Below are 22,761 nucleotides of genomic sequence, written 5' to 3'. Positions count from 1 at the left end.
AATTTTTTTAATATAAAAAGTCCCTATTAATGCTACTTAATTACGATATATTCCTTTTGCTCAACCATCAATTTAATTAATTGGGGACTAGTGTTTTTATTCAGAAATTAAGTATTGTTTCAATATGATTATATAAAAAAAAATGAGTATGCACCATGATTTTTCTTTATGTATTTTTGTTATTCCGGTCAAAGTCTGAATTTAATTCTTTTATCATCTTAATTTTATGATTTTAATCATTATATCTTAATTTTATGATTTTAATCTTCATTTTTTATATAAAAAAAAAAATTTACTCCAAGCATAATTGATAACGAACTAAGTATAACAAAGTGAAGATGAAATGTCTTTGATATAACTGACCATTAACTGAGATATTGAAATTAATATAACACTATTTTGTGAGTTTTTCTTCTCTTACTATTTTTACTTAAATTTATTGCTTAGTAGAATACGAAAAAAAATTTCATCTTAAATGGAATATGATAATATTGAAATTAATATAACAATATTTTATGCCTTTTCCTTACCGAACTATTTTAATAAATTTAGTAGTTAAAAAAAATGAAAAGTTTGAAATTTTGATTTATATTCTTTTATTTTTTCAAGATTTATTCTCAAATTGAAACATTAAAACATTGAAATTAATATAATAATTGCTCATATTTTACATTAGTTTATTTAAAAAAAAGAATTTAATGCTTGTAAATATTGAAATTAATATGGCAAATTTTTCATATTCTATTTTTTTTATTAATACTAATATACATTTTTTAGAACCAATTAATACTAACATAGACTTAGGAACATAAAAAGTTAAATTGCATATTCTTTCTCCTAGCTCATAATGGCATTCAATAATTTTAACTCAAAACTATGTAATTTTAATTTGTTAATTTTCAATATATGAAATCTTAAACAAATAAAAATTTAATATTTGATGTGTATTTATATTTCAAATCCAAATTGTACATACATCCTAGATTTATTTTTACTTGTGCATTTTAACTTGTGCAATTTTTTTTGAAAGATACTTAAATAATATATCTATGAAAAGATATATTATATAATTCTGTTTCCTTCCCATATTATTAGTCCCCTACTCACTTTTACAAGCACTTTGACTTTGGTTTACATAATATTAAGTTATTATTATTATTATTATTATTATTATTATTATTATTATTATTATTATTATAGATTTGACATTCCATAATTTCTAATGACAAAATAAAAAATCGTAAAAAAAATTTGTAATATAAAAGAATAAAAATTTAAGTGTTCAAAAAAAAATGAAAACAATTTTTAAACATAAAAAATGGACAAAAGATAAAATGGTATAAGTGAAATTTTTTATTAACTGTATTTGATAATTTCTCTTATAAAAAAAATATAATAATTAATATAATAATATTTTGTGCTAATATGGTACAAGAGTGATATCCAATGAGAACAACCAAACATCTAAATATGCATTAAGAAACATTTAAACATTCGAAGTATGTTTGGCGCTATAGAACCAGACAAATTTGGTTCAAGTAAAACTACTTTTTAAAATGTTATAAATAGAAAAGTTAAGCTTTGAATTACAGTTATACACTGACACCCAAATTTTCACAGAATCTTTTTTAATAAGTCCTGAAACAATAGTTTATCCAACCTTCAACCACGCCGGAATTTGGGTCGAACAGTAATCAGTCCTGGCCTCGCCTCATCAAAGCGATATCTGCAAACATCATTGGTTCGTCATCATAAGACGAAGATAACATATGTAGTTTAGCCCCATTATTAGATAAAAGGGAGAATAAATGCACATAACTCTTGAAATATATATGCTTAAAAGTACGTGCGTGTGTGGTGGAACTGGAAAAGGGACAGGAGAGGGGATGGGGGAAGGAAGCTAAATATTTCACCCATTTTCAATGAGGAAGCGTCTCACAGCTGTGGGGAGCGCAGCTTGTCCACGACTATGATTTCCTACGCCTGTAGTAGTAAAATAAAGCATTAGCATAGCTGCAGCAGCATTTTACGCACAAACAACTTAAGTTAACCAATTTAGTAATAAAATAAAAAGTAGCCGGCATTGACAACTTAAGTTAATTATCTTAAGTTTCAGGTCCTATTAATACAAATGGTCAGAAGCCTATATAGCCCCGTATAAAATTTCAATTAAAAGGAATCTTACAACTGCCTACTTCTTGAATAAAGCAAAATTACCTGTTATGACTTGTAATGATGTAGGTCTCCTAGATGATGTCCGTTGATTATCCAGTTTATCCATAGAACTAACTGTCTCAACAGATGAAGAACATACAATCCCATTATTTGCCTTAAATCTGTTTAGAGAAACTGAACGGCCGGCTGGTACCTGCATCTCAAGAAGTTTCAGATGTTCATGCAAGGCTTGGACAGCTTCTGCTGCATGAAGACCATGTAAGTCCAACTTCCACAGGTCATTGTCGCTATTTCTGATACTTAAAATTTCTCTAGCTGCCTTAGCATTAAGTCTCTGAGCAGCTAACCATTCTTCTCGAGCATTATGAGAGTGCTGCTGTGCAGCAAAATGGTCACCTCTCAAAAATGCATTAGAGGCTGCCCTATAATGTTGAGATGCTGACCTATACAATTGAGAGAATACATGAACAGGAATTCCCAGCATCTATCCAAGATTAGTGGAAAGTGTAAAATTAAAATTTTTAAGTTACTCATCAACAAAAACATACAGATATGTTCGGAAATTGGGACTTATAGTAATGAAAAAATTTAAAATTCCAACTTATTTATATAAATAAGCATACAAAAATTTATAGATGCACTTTTATGTGAATAAACGTGCATGTTCATCCATTTACCTATGGGGGTAAATTAGATATGTGCTCCTAAACCTTCCTACAAAGTTTCATTTTAAACATTAACCTTAAATTGCAGGATTTTGCACCTTGACCCTTTTCAAAATGTGACAATGTCATCTATCCATCGGCTTTATGATAAAGACTTGATAAAAATGGACACGTCAGCATTTTATCGAGTTTTTTCACCATGCGTACCCTACTTTTCACCTCGTGGGCACTAAGGTGGAAAGTGATTCAAGCAGCTTATAAGCAATTCTTTTCCTTAGAGACCTACTAACTTGATTGTAATTGCTACAAAACAGGTATGTATAGTTTGACAGGCAAAAAAAAAGGATTAGCTCCAAGGGTTGAATTGGAACTCCACAAAGCTTGAGAACAAAAAAGATACTCAAATCAACCTTTATTGCCAGGAAGTTAAATTTATCCAAACTCTTAATACATGTCAAAAGAGACAAGGCGCAAATAACATGTGGCAGTTTAATGAAAGATTGGTGATTTGTCTGAAAGAGGTTTAATTAATATAAATTAAAACCTAAAGAGACCAATTTGTTAGATTCAAAGTTCAAGGACAAAAATCATATCCCGATAAAAACTTTAGGGGTGACAAGATTTACCTGAATATTCTTCTTTTTCGAATTGTTTTATTATTGTTATTGTTATTGATATTATTATCATTGTTATTACAGTAACATAAAATTAGTTGTGTACATGTGTGTATTAGAAAAGCTATTTAACAATCTATTAATCAGATTGAGTGAATGAATAAGAGTAGAAAGAGTTTGTTCATAAACCTGAAATTGAGCTCATCCACGAGCTCATAAAATAAGCTCAAAAAAATCTCATTTATTTCAACAAGTAAAGCATGAGATTGAGCTTGAGAATTCTTTAATGAATAAACAAGCTTGAGCTCAATTTAACTCATTCATACACCATAGTGAGGATTGGTTCAAAAATATTAAGGGGTATATTTCAAAAAATTTGACAAAAGCTGACCCAACTTGAATGAAATAAGTGACTCGCCCCAAACCAAACCTGGCTTAACTCGAATTGGCTTAAAAGGTCAACGACTCAAAACTCAAGTAACTTGAAACTTGAAGCAACACCAAATGGAAATTCAACAAACAGTTATAACCTAGGCTCATAAAGATTCAGACCCAAATTAGCTGAAGCACGAATTGATCAAACTTAAATTGAGCATAATTTTTATTCCTTTCTCATTTTAAATTTCAGTTTGATTAAAGAATATTAAATAAACTGCAAGTTATCTCTAAGAGTGACCCAAATAGAATTCAACTTGCTTTGATCTAAAATACCAACAACCTAAGCCTGTGTAACTAGAAATTCAAAGCAACTTGAACTCAAAATTATTCCAACATGAAATAACCCAAATCTTCAAGGACATGCATGAATGCATGAAAAATGACCAAGTCAAACCCAACCCAATCTACCCAACTGTTACTCCCATGTTTGAAGATATGGAAAAGATGGTTTGATATTGATTGCAAAAGAGAGGAACAAGCTAAAAAAATAGAAAGAGATAGTAAAAGTAGATAAAGACTACCTTATCTAAATTTTACAATGATTTGTAAAGTCATTAGCTGTAGGAATAAGATTCAAATTACCATTTCCTTCAGAGTTATTCACTCCATTAAATGGAGATTATGTACTTCTCCTCTTTTTCCACTAAAGCTTTTCTGATTGTTGATTTTGAAAACTAAAGGTACATAACTTTTCATAACATTCTGAAGTGGCTGTAATGCCAAAATGTGTTAGCTTAAGAGATTTCAAAGCCCTTAAAATGTTGAATAAAGCTGAAAAATAATGATCTTTGTCAAACAACTTCCAATCTTTGTCAAACAACTTCCCAAAGACCAACTCCTTAAGAAAACGTTTCTACACACTCCCAACAACAGATTCACATTGTCCTACTTAAATCACAAGAAACATTACATATGATTTTATCACGCGGTTGCATTTGAAACACTAGTTTAGAATTTCATGCAAGATCCTAAATGGACTAAAAAAGGCGTTGAAAGGATATGCATGTCTATCTGGCAAGTTATTCTACTTGTGCAAATTCAAGCCTTGCGCGCACGCGCCCGCATGTGTGTGTGTGAGAGTGTGTGTATGTGTGCATAACCCAGACAACCATACCTCATTATCCGTATAGCATCCTTCCTATGGCTCAGGTATACATCATCTTCTTCCCATTCAGGCTCAAAAGGTATAGATGTCAAATGCCCAAGAATCAGCTTCATATTAGAAGGATCATCGAAGAGTCTATTCTCACGCACATCTGTCAACATTTTAAGATTTTCTTCCCTTTCATCAGATTTACAGCTCTGGCTAACAAGCTCTGCAACCTTTGCTGACAGAAAACCTGTGTCACAGTTGGCATTGCCCGGAAAATCAGCAATGGTGGAACTCATCTCATTAGTTTTTATTTCCTTGATATCCTCAATGCAACTCATGGGCACCATTCCTTTCAACAAAGTTGAGGCCTCATGAATATTATTATGGGTAGCAAACAAGACATCCTCAATCAAACTATTCTCAGCCCAGCAATGCAACTCTTTAAGCTTTTTAAGAGCTAAATCATTATTTTTTCCCTCAACTACCTTATCTACATCATTTTCAATAGGCTTGCCCATGTTTATTGGCATTATGGAATCCTTATTCTGCTTCAAAGTGGGAAAATTGCCAGAGGACTTAAGCACAGATGAGAAAGACCTTTCTAAAGGATCAATACTTTTTGTGAGGTTTGTGCAGGGATGGAGAGCCAACAGATTATTTGGCATAGGAGGGAAAGGGTCATTTTCAGTTTCTGGTACCAGACCCAGTTTCTGCTGCTGCTTGAGGTCAAAGGCAGTCCAGCCTGATGATTCACCTTTACCTCTTGTCGAAGACATTTTTTTATAAGGGGAGTCGGCAGGAACATTCATTTTTGGTCAGTACTATTTGTTAAATACAATTCCTTCCGTCCCCTTCTGTTTGTAACACTGGACACAACTGAGGGAAGCACTTCTCCGAGAGACCTGAAAAAAGATACGATTTTCTGTTAATTCCACCTCAAAAATGACAAATAGGCTATGAAACACTAAGCAACCTCCCCTAAAACTGCAGAGCGAGAAAACGTCAAGCAGTTCTCCTATTCAGAAATTACTTTGATAAGCCATACCAACTCAATTCGTAAAATAATATAGTTACAAATTTTTTCAAAAAAAAAATTGAACAGAATCAAGATATTCTAAAACTATTCCAACTAATCCATGGTTCTTTGTTCATACAAATGGAATCATCATGTTTTAAAGTAAAACTACAGCACTGTTTTGTTTATTCTTTTTAACTCAAACATTACTTTGAGCAAAATTTACACTAGCAAATTGCAAACCAGGGAATCCCAAACTAAGCCCTAATCATTAGTATTACTTTGAATCAAAATAATAATAGAAAGAAAAAAGGGCAAATACCAAAAAGAAGAAGAAAAAAAAAAACACTGTATGGGAACCCTAAGCTAAACCTGATATAATTTGAATATGAATTAAATAAGAATAAATACCTTAAATTGACAACGATAAATATGAAAAGAAAGAAAACTATTTGGGGAGACAAAATAAGCGGAAAAAAGGCATGAATCGATCGAAAGTAAAATCAGAAGCCTGCTGAAAGTTGAGTTTCTGAACCACCATCTGCATCTCCGTCTCCATCACAATCACCAATCCCATATTGCAGCTTCTGCATTCCTTATCCATAACGAATTCAAATTCTCTCTTTGAAATTTGTCTTTCTTTTTCAATTAGTCAGCTAGATAACCTAACTCGTGATCAAATAAGAATATATAATAAACAACTCTTTCGTAATTACCGCTTTGCCCTTCACATCTTTTTTAAATTTTATTTTGATCAAATTTTATTATAAGCCTTTGTACTTTTATTCAAAATGTAAATTTAATCCTTTTATATTAATTTCAATTTTACAAGTATTTCAATATTTCAAGATTTTGAATTTTGATCCATTCATAAATGGTGTTTGGTTTCTACCCATTTAGATAAATAATGAGATTGATTTTGATAAAATTAAAAATAAAAATAAAAATAAAAATAATTATTTTAATAATATAATTGATTACTATAATAGTTAAATTAAAATCAATGATAAAATATATATTTGAATTCAAAAGTAATAATAATAGTAAGATAAATTATAGTAAGAATAAAAATACGATTAAGGATATTAATCTAAAAATATAATAAAAAATTAATTTTATGTATACTTTCATATTATTTATAATTTAAAATCTTGAAATTTTATTGAATCAAAATATTGATATAAATTAAATTATATTAAAATAATAATCTAGATTTTTGTGGAAAAAATTAATAATTAAGATTTTAAGTATTAAAAGTTATTTTAAATATTTAATAACAATAAAATTATAATTAAAATAATATTTAAGATTTTAAGTAATGTAAAAAACTAAAATAACAAAAAAAATGAAAGGACAAAAATGTAAATTAGAGGACAACCAAGGAGAAAAAAAAAAGTAGAAGGGGTATAAAGGGGAAAAATGCTACAGTTGCAATGAATAAATTTCCAGGGTATCTTAAGGGTCCAATTGAAAAAAGAATTCCAACACGGTGGATTAAATCCAATCACGTCACGCCATTGCTCTCCAATCACAAGCAAAGTGCAATTGAATTCTATTTTTGCACCGCCCGACGCTGTAAGCTAATCCAAATGCAACTTAAATTTAAGAGTAAATAGTATTTGTGGGTTTTAAATTTGGTTTAAATTTTATTTTAATTTTTAAATTTTAAAAATTTTTAATTGTATTTTTAATTATTTAAATGTGTATTAATATTATTTTTTTATTTATAAAATTATTTAAATTAATGATAAATATCAATTAATATTACGTGATAAAATTAATTAATTAATATTTCATATGGCAAATAAAAAATTCAAATAAAATTTTTTCAAATTTTAAAAATTAAAATAAAATTCTCGCTTAATTTTTTTAATACAACTTCAAAAATCTTTCACGATTATATAAATTTTTTACTCTTTATATAATGCAAAAGTTTCCGAAATTTATAAAATGCAAAAGACCAAAGTACTTTTAACAGCCAATCGAAAAATTTTTATTCTTTACATAAATTTATATAATGAAAAAGAGCAAAGTTGCCGAAATTTATATAATACAAAAATATAATATACATTCAGAAGTCTTTGACATAATCGTAAAAGTACTTTTAACAGCCAAAAATATTATGCAAACTTTATATCATTTTTTTAAAATGATCTGAAAATTTTTACATAATATTTTAAAATGATATAAAATTTTTATTTAATTTCTTAAACCAATATATTACTTTATTTTTTAAAAATGATATGTAATTTTAACAAAATTACTTTGAAATTTTCAACTTAATTTTAATTTTTTAAAAATCTATTTTCTATTAAAAATTATAAATTTATTGATAAATGATATCATAATAAAAATTTAAAAATGTTTTAAATTATAATATTTTATAAAGTATATTTGAAATATATAAAAATAAATTTTTTTCTTGAATTATTTTTATCTTTTCCTTTATTTATTTTTTATAAAATATATTTGAAAAGGAAAATAAAAGATACTTAATATTTTAAAATATATATTTTAGGGATAGAAAATAATATTTTTATTATGATTTATGAGTAAAATAATATTTTTAATAAAAAATAATTTCTTTGTTTTTAAAATGATATGTTTGTATGTAAAAAATGATAAAAAAAAACTTATTCTATATCAATCTATAAGTACTTCATTGATTCATAAAATTAAACATTAAATTAATTAAAGATACTATAAAAAAAACTACATTGAAAAAAAGAATATTGATGAATCCATTACAAGACATAAAAAACTGACTGAAAATAAAAGCAAAAATTATTATGATTTGTTTATTTTTGAAAATATTTTATTTTCTAATCATAAAAGAGAATTTCAAATTCAAATTTTTTTTAATTTAAGAGATAAAAATGATATGCATAGAAATCCAATATTTTTAAATAATGTAAAAAAATTGTGGTCAAGTTTGGAATAAAAACAAACATCTTGATAGTGATAAGAAGAAATTAATTACATTAAAGGTTTTTTTTATCTATAATCGATTAAAAGATTTAGCTTGTATGAATCGTTATTGGTTTAATATTTTTAACTTTTTTAATTTTAAAAAATTATTTTTTATTAAAATAAAATTATAACTAATAAATTATATTACAATAAAAATATAAAAATATATTTTTAAATTTAATATTTTATAAAATATATATGAAATTTATAAAATTTTAAAATAATTTTGTGTTTGGTTCTTAAATTTTGAAAAAATTTTAATTTGTTCTCTAAACTTTAAAAAAATTTTATTTTGATCCCTAATCTATCATGTGAGATAGTTGACATCATCATATTAACTTGCATTTGCAATAAATTTAAATAGTTTCATAGACGAAAGAATTATATTAGTACATATTTAAACAATTGAAGATTTAATAATACTTTTAAATTTTAAATATAAAAATAAAATTTGATTTAAAATTTAAAAATTACGAGTACTATTTATTTTAAATTTAATGATCAGGCATTGAATCATTGATCTAACATAACATTAGTTATAAGGAATTGAGTGCATTTGATGACATGGATTTTTTAATCCATGCCACTAATTTCATCCAAAATTTAAATCAAATCCGTTTTTCTTTTCTCCAATTTTTAATGTTTTCAAAACTTGACGACTTAAAAAATGAAAGAAAAAAACTAATCAAATACCAAAATCAAATGGGTGGAATTACAAAAGAAAATCAACAGTCTTAACCATCTCCACTTGATCACCGTTATTTCAAATCAACACACACCACCATTAAAGCTTGACTGTCCACACATAAAAATTACCCATCTCCCCACCATCGCTACCAAATACAGACTGAGGCCTCCATAGTCAGCCCACAACTTTAACCACCAACTTTAAATCGAAACTCCCTAAAACAAATTGAAAATTGAAAACACTTGAATTATCAACCCCGATCTCCATTGTCGATTCTTGGACTTCTAATCTCAACCTTCATCTTCTCAATCAAAATAAAAAGTGCATTCACAACAGCAAAAACAATCTTCTACAACACCACCACCAAAACTGCAACAAAAATGAAAGAGATTAAAAAAAAAAAAAACCACAATTCACAAGTAAGAAAGCATAAAAGCATAGGTTTTTAAGAATTCATCTCGTCAGTTGTCATGTTATTAACTTAATAGTAGAAATCAAACACCTTTAGGATTGGATCGAAATTTCAAGAAAAATAAAAATACTTACAAAATGAAAATTAATGCTTTTTGCTTCCTTTTTTTTTTTTCTTTATTTTTTCCTCTTCTTATGTTTTTCTTCCCTCAAAACTTGAATGACAACTTTAGTGTGATAATTCAATCACCATTAATAAGATTCGCTTACCGGTACTAAAATTTGAGTACTCTTAAATCTTTTTTTAAGGTAAAAAGTAATATGATTAAAATTTTTAATAAAAATTATATACATTAAAAAAATAAAAAAAATTATGTTTAAGTTGTTGATACGAATTTGATATAATAATTTTTTATGTTTTACACTTATTTAATATGATATAAATATAATAAAAATATATAAATTTTCAAATGCACTTTTAAATATGATATAAATTTTCAAGTGCACTTTTAACACATTATGAAATTAAAAATTATTATAGTTATAAAAAACTAACTATAATTAGGGTGGACAATCCAATCTATCCCCAACAAGTTTTGACCCGACTCGATCTTATAGAGTAAATTTTTTTTTTTTTTGAAAATCGAGTTTTGGGTTGAATCGAATCGGGTAATGCTAAGAAAAAGTCGGGTTCGGATTTTAGACAAACCCAACCTGATCCGATATTATATAAAAATAATTTTTAAAATAATTTTTTATTTATATATATTTATATAATTATATATTTAAATATTTATATTTAAAAAAATAATATTTTATATTTTAAAAAATAATATCTTATTAATTTAAGATCAGATCAGATCGAATTCGAATTTGATAAATATAAAATCGAATCGAATTCGAAATAAACAAATACTTATCTCGACTCGACCCGTTGAGATCCTAATCTATTAGTGTATAACGTACCATGCTAAAAAAAAAAAAAAGGAAAGAAAAATTTTGTAAAGGTTAAAATGGGCCCAATTTGAAATTGAGTCCAAAACCCGAGCTGAAAAATGCAAAGTCGCTAATATGAACAAGGGAACTTGCTATGGCTGTGGTCTATTCTATTCAACTCCAAGGTCCAACCTCAAAGCCAGTGATCAGTTTGGAGTTTCAAAGCAGCAGCTGTCTTGTCTTCTTTCCCTCCTCTGAAAATCAAGAGGTAAAAATTTCAGCAAAAATTGCTTTTCTATCTTATTTATCTTCAAAATAGTATATATGTTCTGTCTTAACATGTAGTAACTGTAAAAGAAGCAGAAGATGCAGATATTTGTCAAAACCCTAACAGGGAAGACTACCACCCTCGAGGTTGAATGCAGCGACACCATTGACAATGTCAAGGCCAAGATTCAGGTCTTTCTTTTCCCCTCCTTTTTATCTCATAATTTAGTTTGCTTTACTCTTTTTTTTTTTTTCTCTTACGGAATTGCAAACTTAGTATTGGAGAAGAGTGAGGAATCCTACTGGTTTTATGTGGACTTAGCCATTCTCTAGAAATTGATTGGTTCGATTGTGATAGTTCAAGTACCAAAGTTTCAGATTACATGCAATCTTGCTATTCCATTCAAATCTGTGGGTGAGCAGTGAGCATTAGATTATAACGTAAACCATACTTCACTCTTATGCACCCGCCGTTAGAGGTGAGGAAAGAAATCGATAGAATTTGGTTTGGAGATTTGGTTTTATTGGATGGTAGGTTCCGATTTTGAAAATTTAGAATACTATGCATTAATAAAAAAAAATCCGATTTGATTCGATTTGTTATCACCCCTACCCGCCTTCTATAATGCATCCTTATACAGAAACTCCCACTACATCAATTAAGAAAAACCCTATACCTACTTTTATTTTTGTTGGCTCTGATTTGTGATATTTAAATTTCATTTTATTGGTTCAATCCACTAATTTGGACTGCATTGTGAGGAGAACATTGTTCGAACGAAATGCTTTTCTTCATGAGTACTGACAATGGACTACATTTTCTAGGATAAAGAAGGCATCCCTCCTGATCAGCTGAGGTTGATTTTTGCTGGTAAGCAGCTGGAAGATGGCCGGACTCTGGCTGATTATAACATCCAAAAGGAATCCACACTTCACCTTGTTTTAAGGCTTAGGGGAGGAACTATGATCAAGGTGAAGACTCTCACTGGGAAAGAAATTGAAATTGATATTGAACCAACTGATACCATTGATCGTATTAAGGAACGGGTTGAAGAGAAAGAAGGAATTCCTCCAGTACAGCAAAGGTATCCATTTCGGTCTTCTCCTATTACTTTTCTGAACATCGCGTTAAGATTTACTTGATTAATGAAATACTTCTGCATTATTTGAAATCCTTAATTTATTATTTTATGGTGGCTAATATAATTTCTTGGGGGAACCACTTGATTATATTTCTTCACAGGTGTACTCGATACTCATTGTTTTACAACTTTTTTGTATATAGGATTTACAATTTGATGTTTTTACATGCTTCCATTTAAGTCTGAATCTTAAGAATGTTCTGTCATTTAATGCAGTTAAGTATATTTTCATTTATTATATATTTTGTGCAAAATTTATTGGCAATGTATTTCCTTGTATTACATATTTGCTAGATTCCATATTTGTTAAGAGGTAAGACATGAATGGGTCCTATGTCATAAATATGAATCAGGGCTGACTTATTTGTTGACTGTCTGGGTCTTGGATTAACTTCATAACAATAGTGCTCTCTGGTTGTTGACTTGTCATTTACATGCTTATTTTTGGCCAACTTGCCATTTTAATGTTAATTCAAGTGTTTTGACCACTTGTTAATGCTATGCTCATACAGGCTTATATATGCTGGTAAGCAACTTGCAGATGACAAGACAGCTCGTGACTACAATATTGAAGGTGGGTCTGTGCTGCATCTTGTGCTTGCACTGAGGGGTGGTTGTTTCTATATGGTGCCTCTAATATTAGAAAACAAGCTGCTTTAATTTTTCTTTGCATAAATCAACTGAATTTGCATTTAATTTGTTGATGAGTGCATGGAACATACATGAACTGATTTCCTCAGATTAGCTTGTTCTGTTTCATCGCTTGTTTATATAAATTTGTCTTCAGTTTTAAGTGTGGCATCAGTGATCTTGTGAGTTGAAAAGATAATTTCTGAGGATGTCAAAAGTTAAAAAGTAGATGTTTTTTGTTTTCCTTTACCTCTTTCAATAGAGAACTTGAGTGTTCAGATGGCTGATATAACATTCTGCATACCTTCTAAAATTGACTTCCAGTTTGTATATGCTTCATTGTAAGCCCATTAGCAGCAACAGCAAATTAAAAGAAAGCCATTCCAAATGTGAGGCTCTATATCAGTCTCCACAGACTGGTGACAAAATAGATTTTGATCCTGAAACTCAGTGTTTATCAAGGATGGTGGCTTCAATCATTACTGATTACTGAAGTTCACTTACTGAAAGATTTTCATGGGATAGTGTTCGGAGGCAATAAACTTGTACACTGTTAGTCTTAGGGGTGAAAAAAAAAATCAAGAAAAACCAAAAATTGATTTAAATTCGCAGTATTTAGTTTGATTTGAATCAGTTTTTTTTTTATTCGGTTCACATTAAATTTAGATATTAGATGTTTTTGTTAGATTTAGATCGAATTTTAGATCGAAAAGTGAAAATTCTAAATTATTTAAATTGAATTATATATATTTTTAGTTTATATATATATTTAAAATTTTGATATAATAAAATAATTATTTTATATATAAATTGATTTAAATAGATTAAAATAAAGTTAAAATAATTTTAAAAATTCAATGAATCGAAAATAAATGATAGAATTTAATTCAGATCTATTTTAAATAGAATTTCATTTGAATTTAATCAAATTTAAAAAATTTATAATATTATATATTAATTGAAATAATCAAAATTAAATCAGTCCAGACTATTCTAAACAATGCCCTTCGTCCTTCGAAGAAGTAGCAATGAAATAATAAAAACTAAATTGAATTGAAACGAGCTGAACAATGCCTTTATCCAGCTAAAAGAAGTTGTCTCAATATGCTGAAAAGTGACATAACGTCCGAGGGATTGTTGAAGGTGTTAGTTTAGTCGGCGGGGGAGGGTATTTCGTTTCGCTTTGTGATTGTGTCAGACACTAATCAAAACAAAATGGTCACATGTTCATGGCGAAGCCACTAAGTGTGCAAATTTCCTTGCTAAGTTCAAGTACAATGGGATTTTGATGATTCGTTTTGTACTTTTCCCCCATGGCACGAATATCTCTCGAATTTGTGTTTGGTTTATTATATATGTACATTTTCTTTCTTTCCAAATTCCATTTAAAAAAAAAAAAAAAGAAACTTTATCCATAATTTTTTTTTTTTAATTTTTCATCTTTTATATCAAACATAAAAAAAATTGACATCACTAGTTGTAACTATGAAAATGAATTTGATATGTAATTTGCACTTTTACTGACGAGAGGTTGATTGAGTCATTCAATTTGAATGGTTAATCTTCATTTAATCCTTATAATAAATGATTCTGTGTTGGAATTATTATAACAAATCGGTAGAATTAATTCCAAAAGCACGAATGCTTCCGACTTCTGAGGTACAAAACCTCAAGCAATCTTTCACCGACTAAATCTGACGTAAGGAAAAAGAACAATGACAGAAGAGGATGGAAGCAGATAGAATAAGAGAAATAGATAATGGAAGGAGAAGAAATATCTTTTCATTCTTACATTTTGATCGTTACAGGACAGTCCTATGTTAGCACAACATGTGCTATAAATATAATTCTAATTATAATTCTAATAGAACAATTGTAACAGAATCTGTTAGAAGATTTTAGGCAGTAACATGAGGTTATAAAAATCAAAAGGAGTCTTTGGTCTCTCAAAAATTTTAAAACAATTAAGTTTGTCAAGGGAACCAAATAATTTATAAATTTTGTTCTCGATATGAATGTATTATATTTAATTGACTTAGTTAAATCAACTAATAATGCTTTGAAATTCGAATGGCATATTTGTAGAAGACCAATAAAAAAGTATTGTAAAGATGTTTTTTGGATAACTAAAATCTATTGATATGCTGAGAATCACACTAAGAATTTATGCATTATAATTTAAGAGGATTAAAATCATATTATTTTCTGTTTATTTGTTGTCATGTCATCTCGGGACCTAAGGGTGGGCCACTCAAATGTCACACGAATGGAGAACTTTAAAAAATGGGAGTTAAAAAAATTTTCAATAAAAATCAAGATAAAGAATTGCTACCAAATTTTTTTAGAATGTGATTAGTCACAAAAAAATATCTTTTTAATAAAATATTTTTAAAACGGGTTTAAAATATTTAGAAAAAAATTTACGGTTTACGAATTTAAAATTGAGATTGAGAGTTGATTATACATGAGAAAGGATTAACACCCACAGCGTCCGTTGAAGATGGTACCAATTGGTTGTATGTTATCTTTTAATTTTGATAAAAATAATCATATTTTTCTTAATGTTTAAAATTAATTTCTTTTTTCCTTTTTCTCTGTTTTTTTTTCTTTTACTTTTCTTTCTTTTTTTTTCTTCCTTTTTTTTAAACAAAAAAAATCAAATTTAAAACAAAACTCTTTTATTTATTTATTTATTTTGGATCAGAGTGAAAACATTTTAAATATGAAAACACATTTTTCACTCTCTTATACTAGATAAAGCTTAAAAAATATTTCTAATTTAAAAATTTCAAATTACCCCACAAAACTAAGATAATAATTCTCATAAATAATAATCACCGAAAGTCTCTATAGTTAGCAATAACTATATTTATATTATCTTATTTTAAAATATTTTACTTTGAAAACTAATTTTTGGAAACAAATGCATGTGATGCATAAACATAATAAAATACGTGAATGCATGACAATATATTATGAATGATAAAATATGAATGCATGATAATATAAAAATGTATGTGATGACAATATAAAATGAAATGCAAATGCATGATTAGCTAGTGTTTGAAGTTTGGTTTTAGGGTAAGAGTTTAGGATTAGGGTTTCGGGTTAAGGTTTAGGTTTAAGTTTTTGGGTTAGGATTGAGGGTTAAAAGGTTAGGTTTAGATTTAAGGTTTAGGTTAGGGTTTAGGTTTAGGGATTAGAGTTTTATTTTAGGGTTTCAATTTAAGATTTAAAGTTTAAGGCTTAGGGTTTAGGGTTTACGATTAGGTTTGAGAGTTTCATGGAATTTGGGGTTTATGGTTTGATAAGAGATTTGGGGTTTAAATTTGGGGCTTCAATTTGTTTTTGGGTTTTATGAAAATGGACATGATATGAATGCAAATGACAAAAATACTATTAATGAATACACGTGCCAAAAGCATAACCTATAAAATAATTACAAAGTAAGGGATTTTCAAACTTAATTTCATAAATATGTAATGTACGAAAATTTAAGATCAAAATGGATCAAACATGAAAAATTTTAAATTTGGTTTGAATGTCCCATAATTATTCATTATTCAACTCAACTAAACAATTTCAAAAGTCTAGCAAAAATAACTATCAAACAATATTTTTTCAATGAAATTTTTGTTTAAACATATTAAAAACTTACTAAATATGGTAGACACCTAATTTTGTCCGGAATACTTTTTCTTGTAATTCGAGTTTTTTTTTTTTCAATGTGGGCCATATAATGAGTCTCGTTGCAATGGCCCTAGATGGTCTGATTGGGTTGATAAAAGGTTTAACAAAAGCCCATTTTCAAAAGGCCATTAATGGCCCGTTGTTGGCCATAAAAATAATAATTAAAAATTAAAAAAGATAATAATTAATAATAAAAAATACCAAAAAAATCAATTCAATAATAAAAGCTTGACCCGAAAATAAAAATGAAAACTGAAAGCCTAAACCCACTTTAAAAATAAAAGAACAAAATGAAAAGAGAGCCCAAACAAGAGGCAAGCATTAGGCACCGTTTTAAAGTCCATTTTAATTTAAAATGGATATATAATGAAAGCTTAAAGCAAAAAGCTACATGTAAAAAAAAAAGCTAAAAAAATTGATAAAAATTGTATGGGGCATGAAAGCCAGAGAGGAAAGAAGTGGCATGAAAAAAAATTGAAGAGGGCTACTAAAAGAAACTGTTCAAGAGATATGCAGACATGGGACAAAAAAAATAAATGACGGTGGCTACAAAACTACATGAGTAGAGAAGTATTGAAAAAAAAAGAAAAAAATGAAAGAAATGATGGCAGCAAAAAGAACATGAAAGTAGTTCATATGAGAAATAAAAAGGGTGAAAAAATCCAAAAAATAAAACAAACGTGAAAAGAGAAGGATGAAAGCTAAAAAGAAAACCTACACCAAATAAGAAAAAAACAAACAAAAACTAGGTGAACCAAAAAATAAAAAAGGGAAGAACGTGAAGCAAACAAAGGATGAAAGAAAAAAAAATGAAAAAAAAAAAAAAGAGATAGCAAAAGAAGAAAATAAAAAAAAAATTGTAATAGGTAGCACGTGAAGAGAAAACAAACGTGAAGAATGGCAAGCAAAACTTGAGGAAAAACTAAAAAAGAAAAAACACAAATAAAAAACAAAGATATAGTAGTAAGAAAATAAAACAAAAAAACTAAACAATAAGCGGACCCTCAGGCAACCGCAACCAAAAACAAAAAAAAAAAAAAAACAAAAGAAAACCAACCTGAAAAATAGAGAGAGAGCAAAAAAATGAGGTATGCAGCAACATGATAAGCAAAAAAGAAACTAAAAAAAAGAGTAAGAAGCTATACATGAAAAAAAATTAAAGGTGTAACAAGTTGGTAAAGACAGATGTATGAAAAGAGTAGGTAGCACACGGGTGAAAGAACATCGAGTAAAATTGAGCAGCAAGGCAAGCACGCTTGAAGTAGAAAAAACAGTTGCCAACAAAAAATACTAAAATAAAAAAAAAAAACTAGAACGTGAAGGAGAAATGAAAACTGAAAGTGAAAAAAGACAAGTAAAAAAAGTAGAAATGGGCATTCAATAGGAAGAAAAAAAAGTAAAAAAATAAAAAACACTATAAGTAAAAAGTTGGGTAGTGTAGCTCATGAAAAAAGAAAGAAACAAACCAGTAGGAGGCAGATTGGGAAAAGGGAAAATCAGTGAATGTGGGGTAAAAGTAAAAAAGGTTGCTCTTGCTTTCTTTACTTTCTTTTGTTGCGCCAACTTTGTCTTTCTTGTCTTCTTATATTGTTTTGTCTTTCTATGGTCGTACATGAATGTATCCTTGATCTCATTTCTCAATTCTATCATGTATAGTCCTTATTGACGTTTTCATTAAGTAAGGAAAAAGAAAGGGAATCAAAACATAAATGTAAGAGTTAAAGATAATATTTTCTAAAATAAGAATAAAAATGATGACGAAGAATACCTATGTTTTTTTTATATCTTTTAATAGTAAAACAATGTTAAAATAAATGCTAAGAGGTTATTCATAGAAGCTTAAAGCTTCGTCGTGGTTTCATAAAAGTTTTTTGGTAAGAGATTTCTTTAGTGAAGCTTAAAGCTCATGGTTTCCCTTTTTTAGTTCTTCACTATTATCAATAGTTTATGGTTGAGAAGTGACAGAAAAAGTCTAAAATTCTACTTTTTAATATGTTAGCATAAGCATAGGGTATGGTGATTTTGCTTACATGTCGGAATTTTAGTTTATATTTTACTTAAATTTAAATTCCATGCACCATTTACTCATTAGTTAAATTTTTATGCTCATTTTAGTTTATTTATAATTCAATTTTCCATGGCTTAAATTACTTTTGATGTAATTCATTTTTATGCACTTTAAATATATTAATACAATCATGCTCTTTAACAAGTGACAATATTAAATTAATTAAAATAGATTTTGAAAATTTTGCTTAAACGTTGGAAGGAATTTAAAATCTAGTTTTAAGAAAATTTAATTCCAACTAGTTATTGAGAAATAGTGGAATTAAATCTTAGTAAAAGAAATTTGATTTAAAAAAAAATTAGAGTATTAAGAATATAAAATTAAAAATAAAGGACTAAAAAATAATAATAAAAGGTATAAATAAGAAGAATAAAATTTTAATAAAATATATAAAATGATAAAAATACAAGTTTTAGGAAATTATAAAAAAATGAGCTTGCTTTGAAAGTTTCCTTAGATGTTGGAGATTTTTAGAGAGGCTTGTAAATTTCTAAAATTAAAATCCCAAATTGAAACCTTAAATCGAAACCTTAAAATCGAGATCCTAAAAGTGACTTTAAGTGAAACCCTAAACCCTAGGTAAAACCTGAAAGGTCGAGGTGAAACCCTAAACTGTGAAACTCTAAACCTTAAGTGATACCTTAAATGAGAAATCTAAGTCCTAAAGTCTCAAAACCCCAAATTCATTTTAAATTTTAAGGATTTGTATGAAAATCTTTTGTATAGAATAGTTTGTTCCCAATGTTGCCTAAATGATGGGGGTATTGAGGAAATTTTATTTTATTAAAAATTTTCATACATTTTTGCAACTTAAAATAAATTCGTTTTGTTAAAATAATAAAAAATAATAAAATGAGATTTTCACTATAAATAGTTACATCTAAACTTTGTTTGAAGGTTGGGGAATGTAGTGGTCTCTTTAGATTTGAAAAATTGATTCTTTAAATTTGTATTTTATCATCATTTGCATATGTCTCATTTTTAGATTAAGGCATTTATAATGCATATGTATGTTTATTGTAACTGTTGATGTTTCATATTAATTATACCATTTTTCATCTTACTACATAATTTTTTTTTTAAAAAAAATATAGTTCTAAACAAATAAAATTAAAATGGCATTTCATGAAATATAATTATTGATACTTTGCTTAGATGTTAGAGAGTCATCAATAATTATTATTTACAAAGAATGTTATTTATCTTTTGAATCAACAGAAACCTCTATGTGTTAAACCATTCAATCCATTGGGAAAGAAAATTTTCTCTCTTTAAATTTCTAGTAAAGATCACCAATCATTATGAAAATTTAAGACTAATTTAGTTGGCACCTATGAAAAAAATTTAAGCTCAATTTAGCTGGCACTTATAAAAATTTAAGCCCAATTTAGTTAACATTTATGAAAATTTAAGTCCAGTTCATCTAGTATCAAATAGATGCATCTATGAAAATTTAAGCCTAATTTAGTTGGCACTTATGAAAGTTTAAACCCAATTTATCTAGCACCAAATAGATGCACTTATAAAAATTTTAAGCCAATTTTTTAACACCAAGGTTTTAAGTCCAGTTTTTCTAGCACACATGAAATTTTAAGTCCAATTTAGTTAGTAAGCAAACCCATATTAGCAATTACCTCATTTAACTTGTGGTTTAATCTTGATCACTTCATTTGACATACGGTTCAATCTTGATCACCTCATTTGACTTACGGTTTAATCCTAATTATTCTTGACTTGTGGTTCAATTACAATCATCCTTATGTCCTGATTTATGGTTTAATTCTAATCATCATATATTTTTTGACTCGTAATTCAATCTCAATTATCTTAAGAAAGTGGCCAAAAAAAGTTAAAAACAAAAAAAAACCAAAAAATAAAAATATGAACAAAATAAAAAAATTTTCTTAAAAGTAACATCCGAACGAACATTGTTGTTTATGTATTTATATTACTCATGATCTTCAAAAATGTATAAAAAAAAGTAGTTGTAAATACTTAATTTTGTTCAAGATATTTTATAATTTTTATCTGAGCTCATTTTTGTAATTAGGTCCTGACTATTACTTTTTGAGTCATTACACAACCCATTTTTAAATGCGCTGATGTGAGACCCAATGCGGATCCCATAATGAGAACCGTTGCATAGACTCAAATTAATGCTCAAAATGATCAAATAAAAGACCTAATAAAAGACTTATCTTTAAAACCTATCAATGACCTATTATTGGCCATTAAACAAAAGAACCAAAAGAACTAAAAAAAAAAGGCTTGGCCCAAAATAAAATCATAAGAGCCCAAATAAAATTCAAATGACACAATTGAATGGAGCTCATTAATGGTCCATTGTTGGCCATTAAACAAAAATAATAGAACATAAAAATATTTAAAAAATATTAAAAATAACAAACGAAAAGCTTAGCCCAAATGGCTAGGGTCTACAACCTAAAAATGTGATCCAAAATCAAGCAAAAATTAGATCTATGTAAAACAAACAAAAGCTCGACTGGGCCACTAAACATGGTCAAAAAATGAAAAGGTCCATTCAGCCTTGTTAATTATTTTGCATGAAAAAAAGTAGTTAACGTGAAAAAGAGAATATGCATGCCATGAAACTAAAAAACCAAAGTTGAAAAAAAATTGCATGAAAGAGGCAGACAATAGGGAAAATGAAACTATATGAAAATTGAATGAAATGGGAAGTTGAGATCTTGGTTTGGCATGAAAACACTGAAAAAAAATTGTAAGGGGGCATGAACCAAAAAAAAAAAAAGAAGGCAGCAACAAGTGGCAACATAAGAAAGCTAAAAATAAGTGAAAAAAAAAAGGGTTTTAAAACAAAGTGAAAGGAAATAGTGGAAAAACATTCAAAAATGCAAAGAAGAAACTAAGTAGCAGTAAAAAAAAAAAGACACTCCATGAAAGCAGCAACCGTTCATGGCAGTAGTAGGATAAGAGCAAAAAAAAACCAATAGCAACAAACAACAGGAAGCTCCTGCAACAAAAAAAATTGTATGAGGAAAAGAGAAAACAAAACAAACAAATAGTGATAAAATTGAATAGTAACAAAAGAAATCAATAGGAAAGGGGAATGATTCAACATAAAAAAAAAAAGCATTTATGAAAGGAATGAAAAAATAGTAGTAGGAGCATAAAACCAAAAAAACTTGTAGCAAAAAAAAAAGGGCAGAAGAAGAAAAAGAAACGATACCTGAAAAGCTTTAAAAAAAGGTTTTTTTTTTATTTTACTGAGAAGATTTCATTTTTTGTGTTGCACAGGCTTTAAGTTTCATCTTCGGTTGCTGATTGCATATTGTGGTAGTTTCATTTTTTTTCTTAAAAAGTTTCAAGTTTGTTTTTTAGATTTTTATGTTTTGTGCTTGTAAAAAGGGATTTTTTCTGAAAGCCTTTAAAAAAGAAAAAAAGGAAACAAGGTTGTGAGGTTTTTTTTTTTTAAAAAAAAAAAAATTGGTTTTGGAAGGAAATTTTCAATTTTGTTTGGTTTATGACTCACAAATGGCTAAAGATCTTTCATTTGGTTTACTTTTTTTATTTATCATGAGGAAATGGTCATTTCTTTCATTTGAAACTGAAAATTACTTGAAAACAGTGAAAGAGGTTTTGTTTTCTTCAATAAAAAAATAAAGTTTCTAGAACAGAGCATGGTAGTGGGTCGTAAAAGAAAATGGTTAAAAGTTTGGGTCTTGTCGTCTTGCTATTTTCATGTAAAAATTGTTTGCAAAAACCCTTTAAATTTTAGCCTTTGCATGTTTTGGTTTTCTTGGTACTTTTTTTTCTATGTGAAGTTGGTTGGCCAGAACTTAAAGTTCTATTGATTGCTTACTCTGTTTGCAGAAAGTTCATGTTTCACATTGGGCTTGCCTTGTTTTATTTTTCCTTCTCTTTCCTTTGCATTTGCTTAATACATTAAGCTTGCATGGAATTTGTGAATCTCAATGAGG

At 27.9% G+C, this 22,761-nt stretch overlaps 2 protein-coding genes across 6 annotated transcripts; one reads left to right on the top strand and one right to left on the bottom strand.

Moving 5' to 3' along the window:
- Window positions 1-1,442: 1,442 nt before the first annotated feature.
- Window positions 1,443-6,662, bottom strand: LOC111299719 (smr (Small MutS Related) domain-containing protein). Of its 4 annotated transcripts, none has more exons than XR_002691336.2 (6): window positions 6,412-6,662; window positions 5,007-5,887; window positions 2,369-2,618; window positions 2,218-2,289; window positions 1,914-1,983; window positions 1,443-1,726 (listed from the first exon to the last, which is right to left on the bottom strand). XR_002691336.2 is itself a non-coding variant. In XM_022895119.2 (6 exons), exons 2-4 carry the CDS (start codon window positions 5,792-5,794, stop codon window positions 2,221-2,223), a joined length of 1,107 nt encoding a protein of 368 aa, XP_022750854.1. In that variant the 5' UTR covers window positions 5,795-5,887; window positions 6,412-6,662; the 3' UTR covers window positions 1,443-1,726; window positions 1,940-1,983; window positions 2,218-2,220. The 4 variants fall into 4 exon arrangements, 3 of the variants coding, with proteins under 3 accessions (XP_022750854.1, XP_022750852.1, XP_022750853.1); XM_022895119.2 differs by having other exon boundaries at window positions 1,940-1,983; XM_022895117.2 differs by having other exon boundaries at window positions 2,218-2,618.
- A 4,454-nt stretch (window positions 6,663-11,116) lies between these two features.
- LOC111299721 (ubiquitin-NEDD8-like protein RUB2) lies at window positions 11,117-13,215 on the top strand. 2 transcript variants are annotated; one of them, XM_022895121.2, is made up of 4 exons: window positions 11,117-11,273; window positions 11,369-11,464; window positions 12,098-12,357; window positions 12,927-13,215. In XM_022895121.2, the coding sequence occupies exons 1-4, from the start codon at window positions 11,160-11,162 to the stop codon at window positions 13,072-13,074; spliced, it is 618 nt and encodes a 205-aa protein (XP_022750856.2). In that variant the 5' UTR covers window positions 11,117-11,159; the 3' UTR covers window positions 13,075-13,215. The 2 variants fall into 2 exon arrangements, with proteins under 2 accessions (XP_022750856.2, XP_022750855.2); XM_022895120.2 differs by having other exon boundaries at window positions 11,119-11,273; window positions 11,363-11,464.
- Window positions 13,216-22,761: the final 9,546 nt, after the last annotated feature.

The sequence above is a fragment of the Durio zibethinus genome, chromosome 18 (assembly GCF_047325235.1).
Source record: "Durio zibethinus cultivar Kanyao isolate XHJ-2024 chromosome 18, ASM4732523v1, whole genome shotgun sequence".
Taxonomy (NCBI): Eukaryota; Viridiplantae; Streptophyta; class Magnoliopsida; order Malvales; family Malvaceae; genus Durio; species Durio zibethinus.
This window is presented reverse-complemented; position numbering and strand designations above follow the sequence as displayed.

Bases quoted from the DNA above. Each gene is read 5' to 3' on its own strand.
- LOC111299719 (XM_022895117.2), bottom strand. From the start codon at position 5,794: ATGAATGTTCCTGCCGACTCCCCTTATAAAAAAATGTCTTCGACAAGA. The intron at 1,984-2,217 runs GTAATTTTGCTT...TTACTACTACAG, and splicing joins ATCATTACAAGTCATAACAG to GCGTAGGAAATCATAGTCGT. The intron at 1,727-1,913 runs GTGAAATATTTA...TGATGTTTGCAG, and splicing joins CGCTTCCTCATTGAAAATGG to ATATCGCTTTGATGAGGCGA.
- LOC111299721 (XM_022895120.2), top strand. From the start codon at position 11,160: ATGGCTGTGGTCTATTCTATTCAACTCCAAGGTCCAACCTCAAAGCCA. The intron at 11,274-11,362 runs GTAAAAATTTCA...TAACTGTAAAAG, and splicing joins CCTCCTCTGAAAATCAAGAG to AAGCAGAAGATGCAGATATT. The intron at 11,465-12,097 runs GTCTTTCTTTTC...TACATTTTCTAG, and splicing joins ATGTCAAGGCCAAGATTCAG to GATAAAGAAGGCATCCCTCC.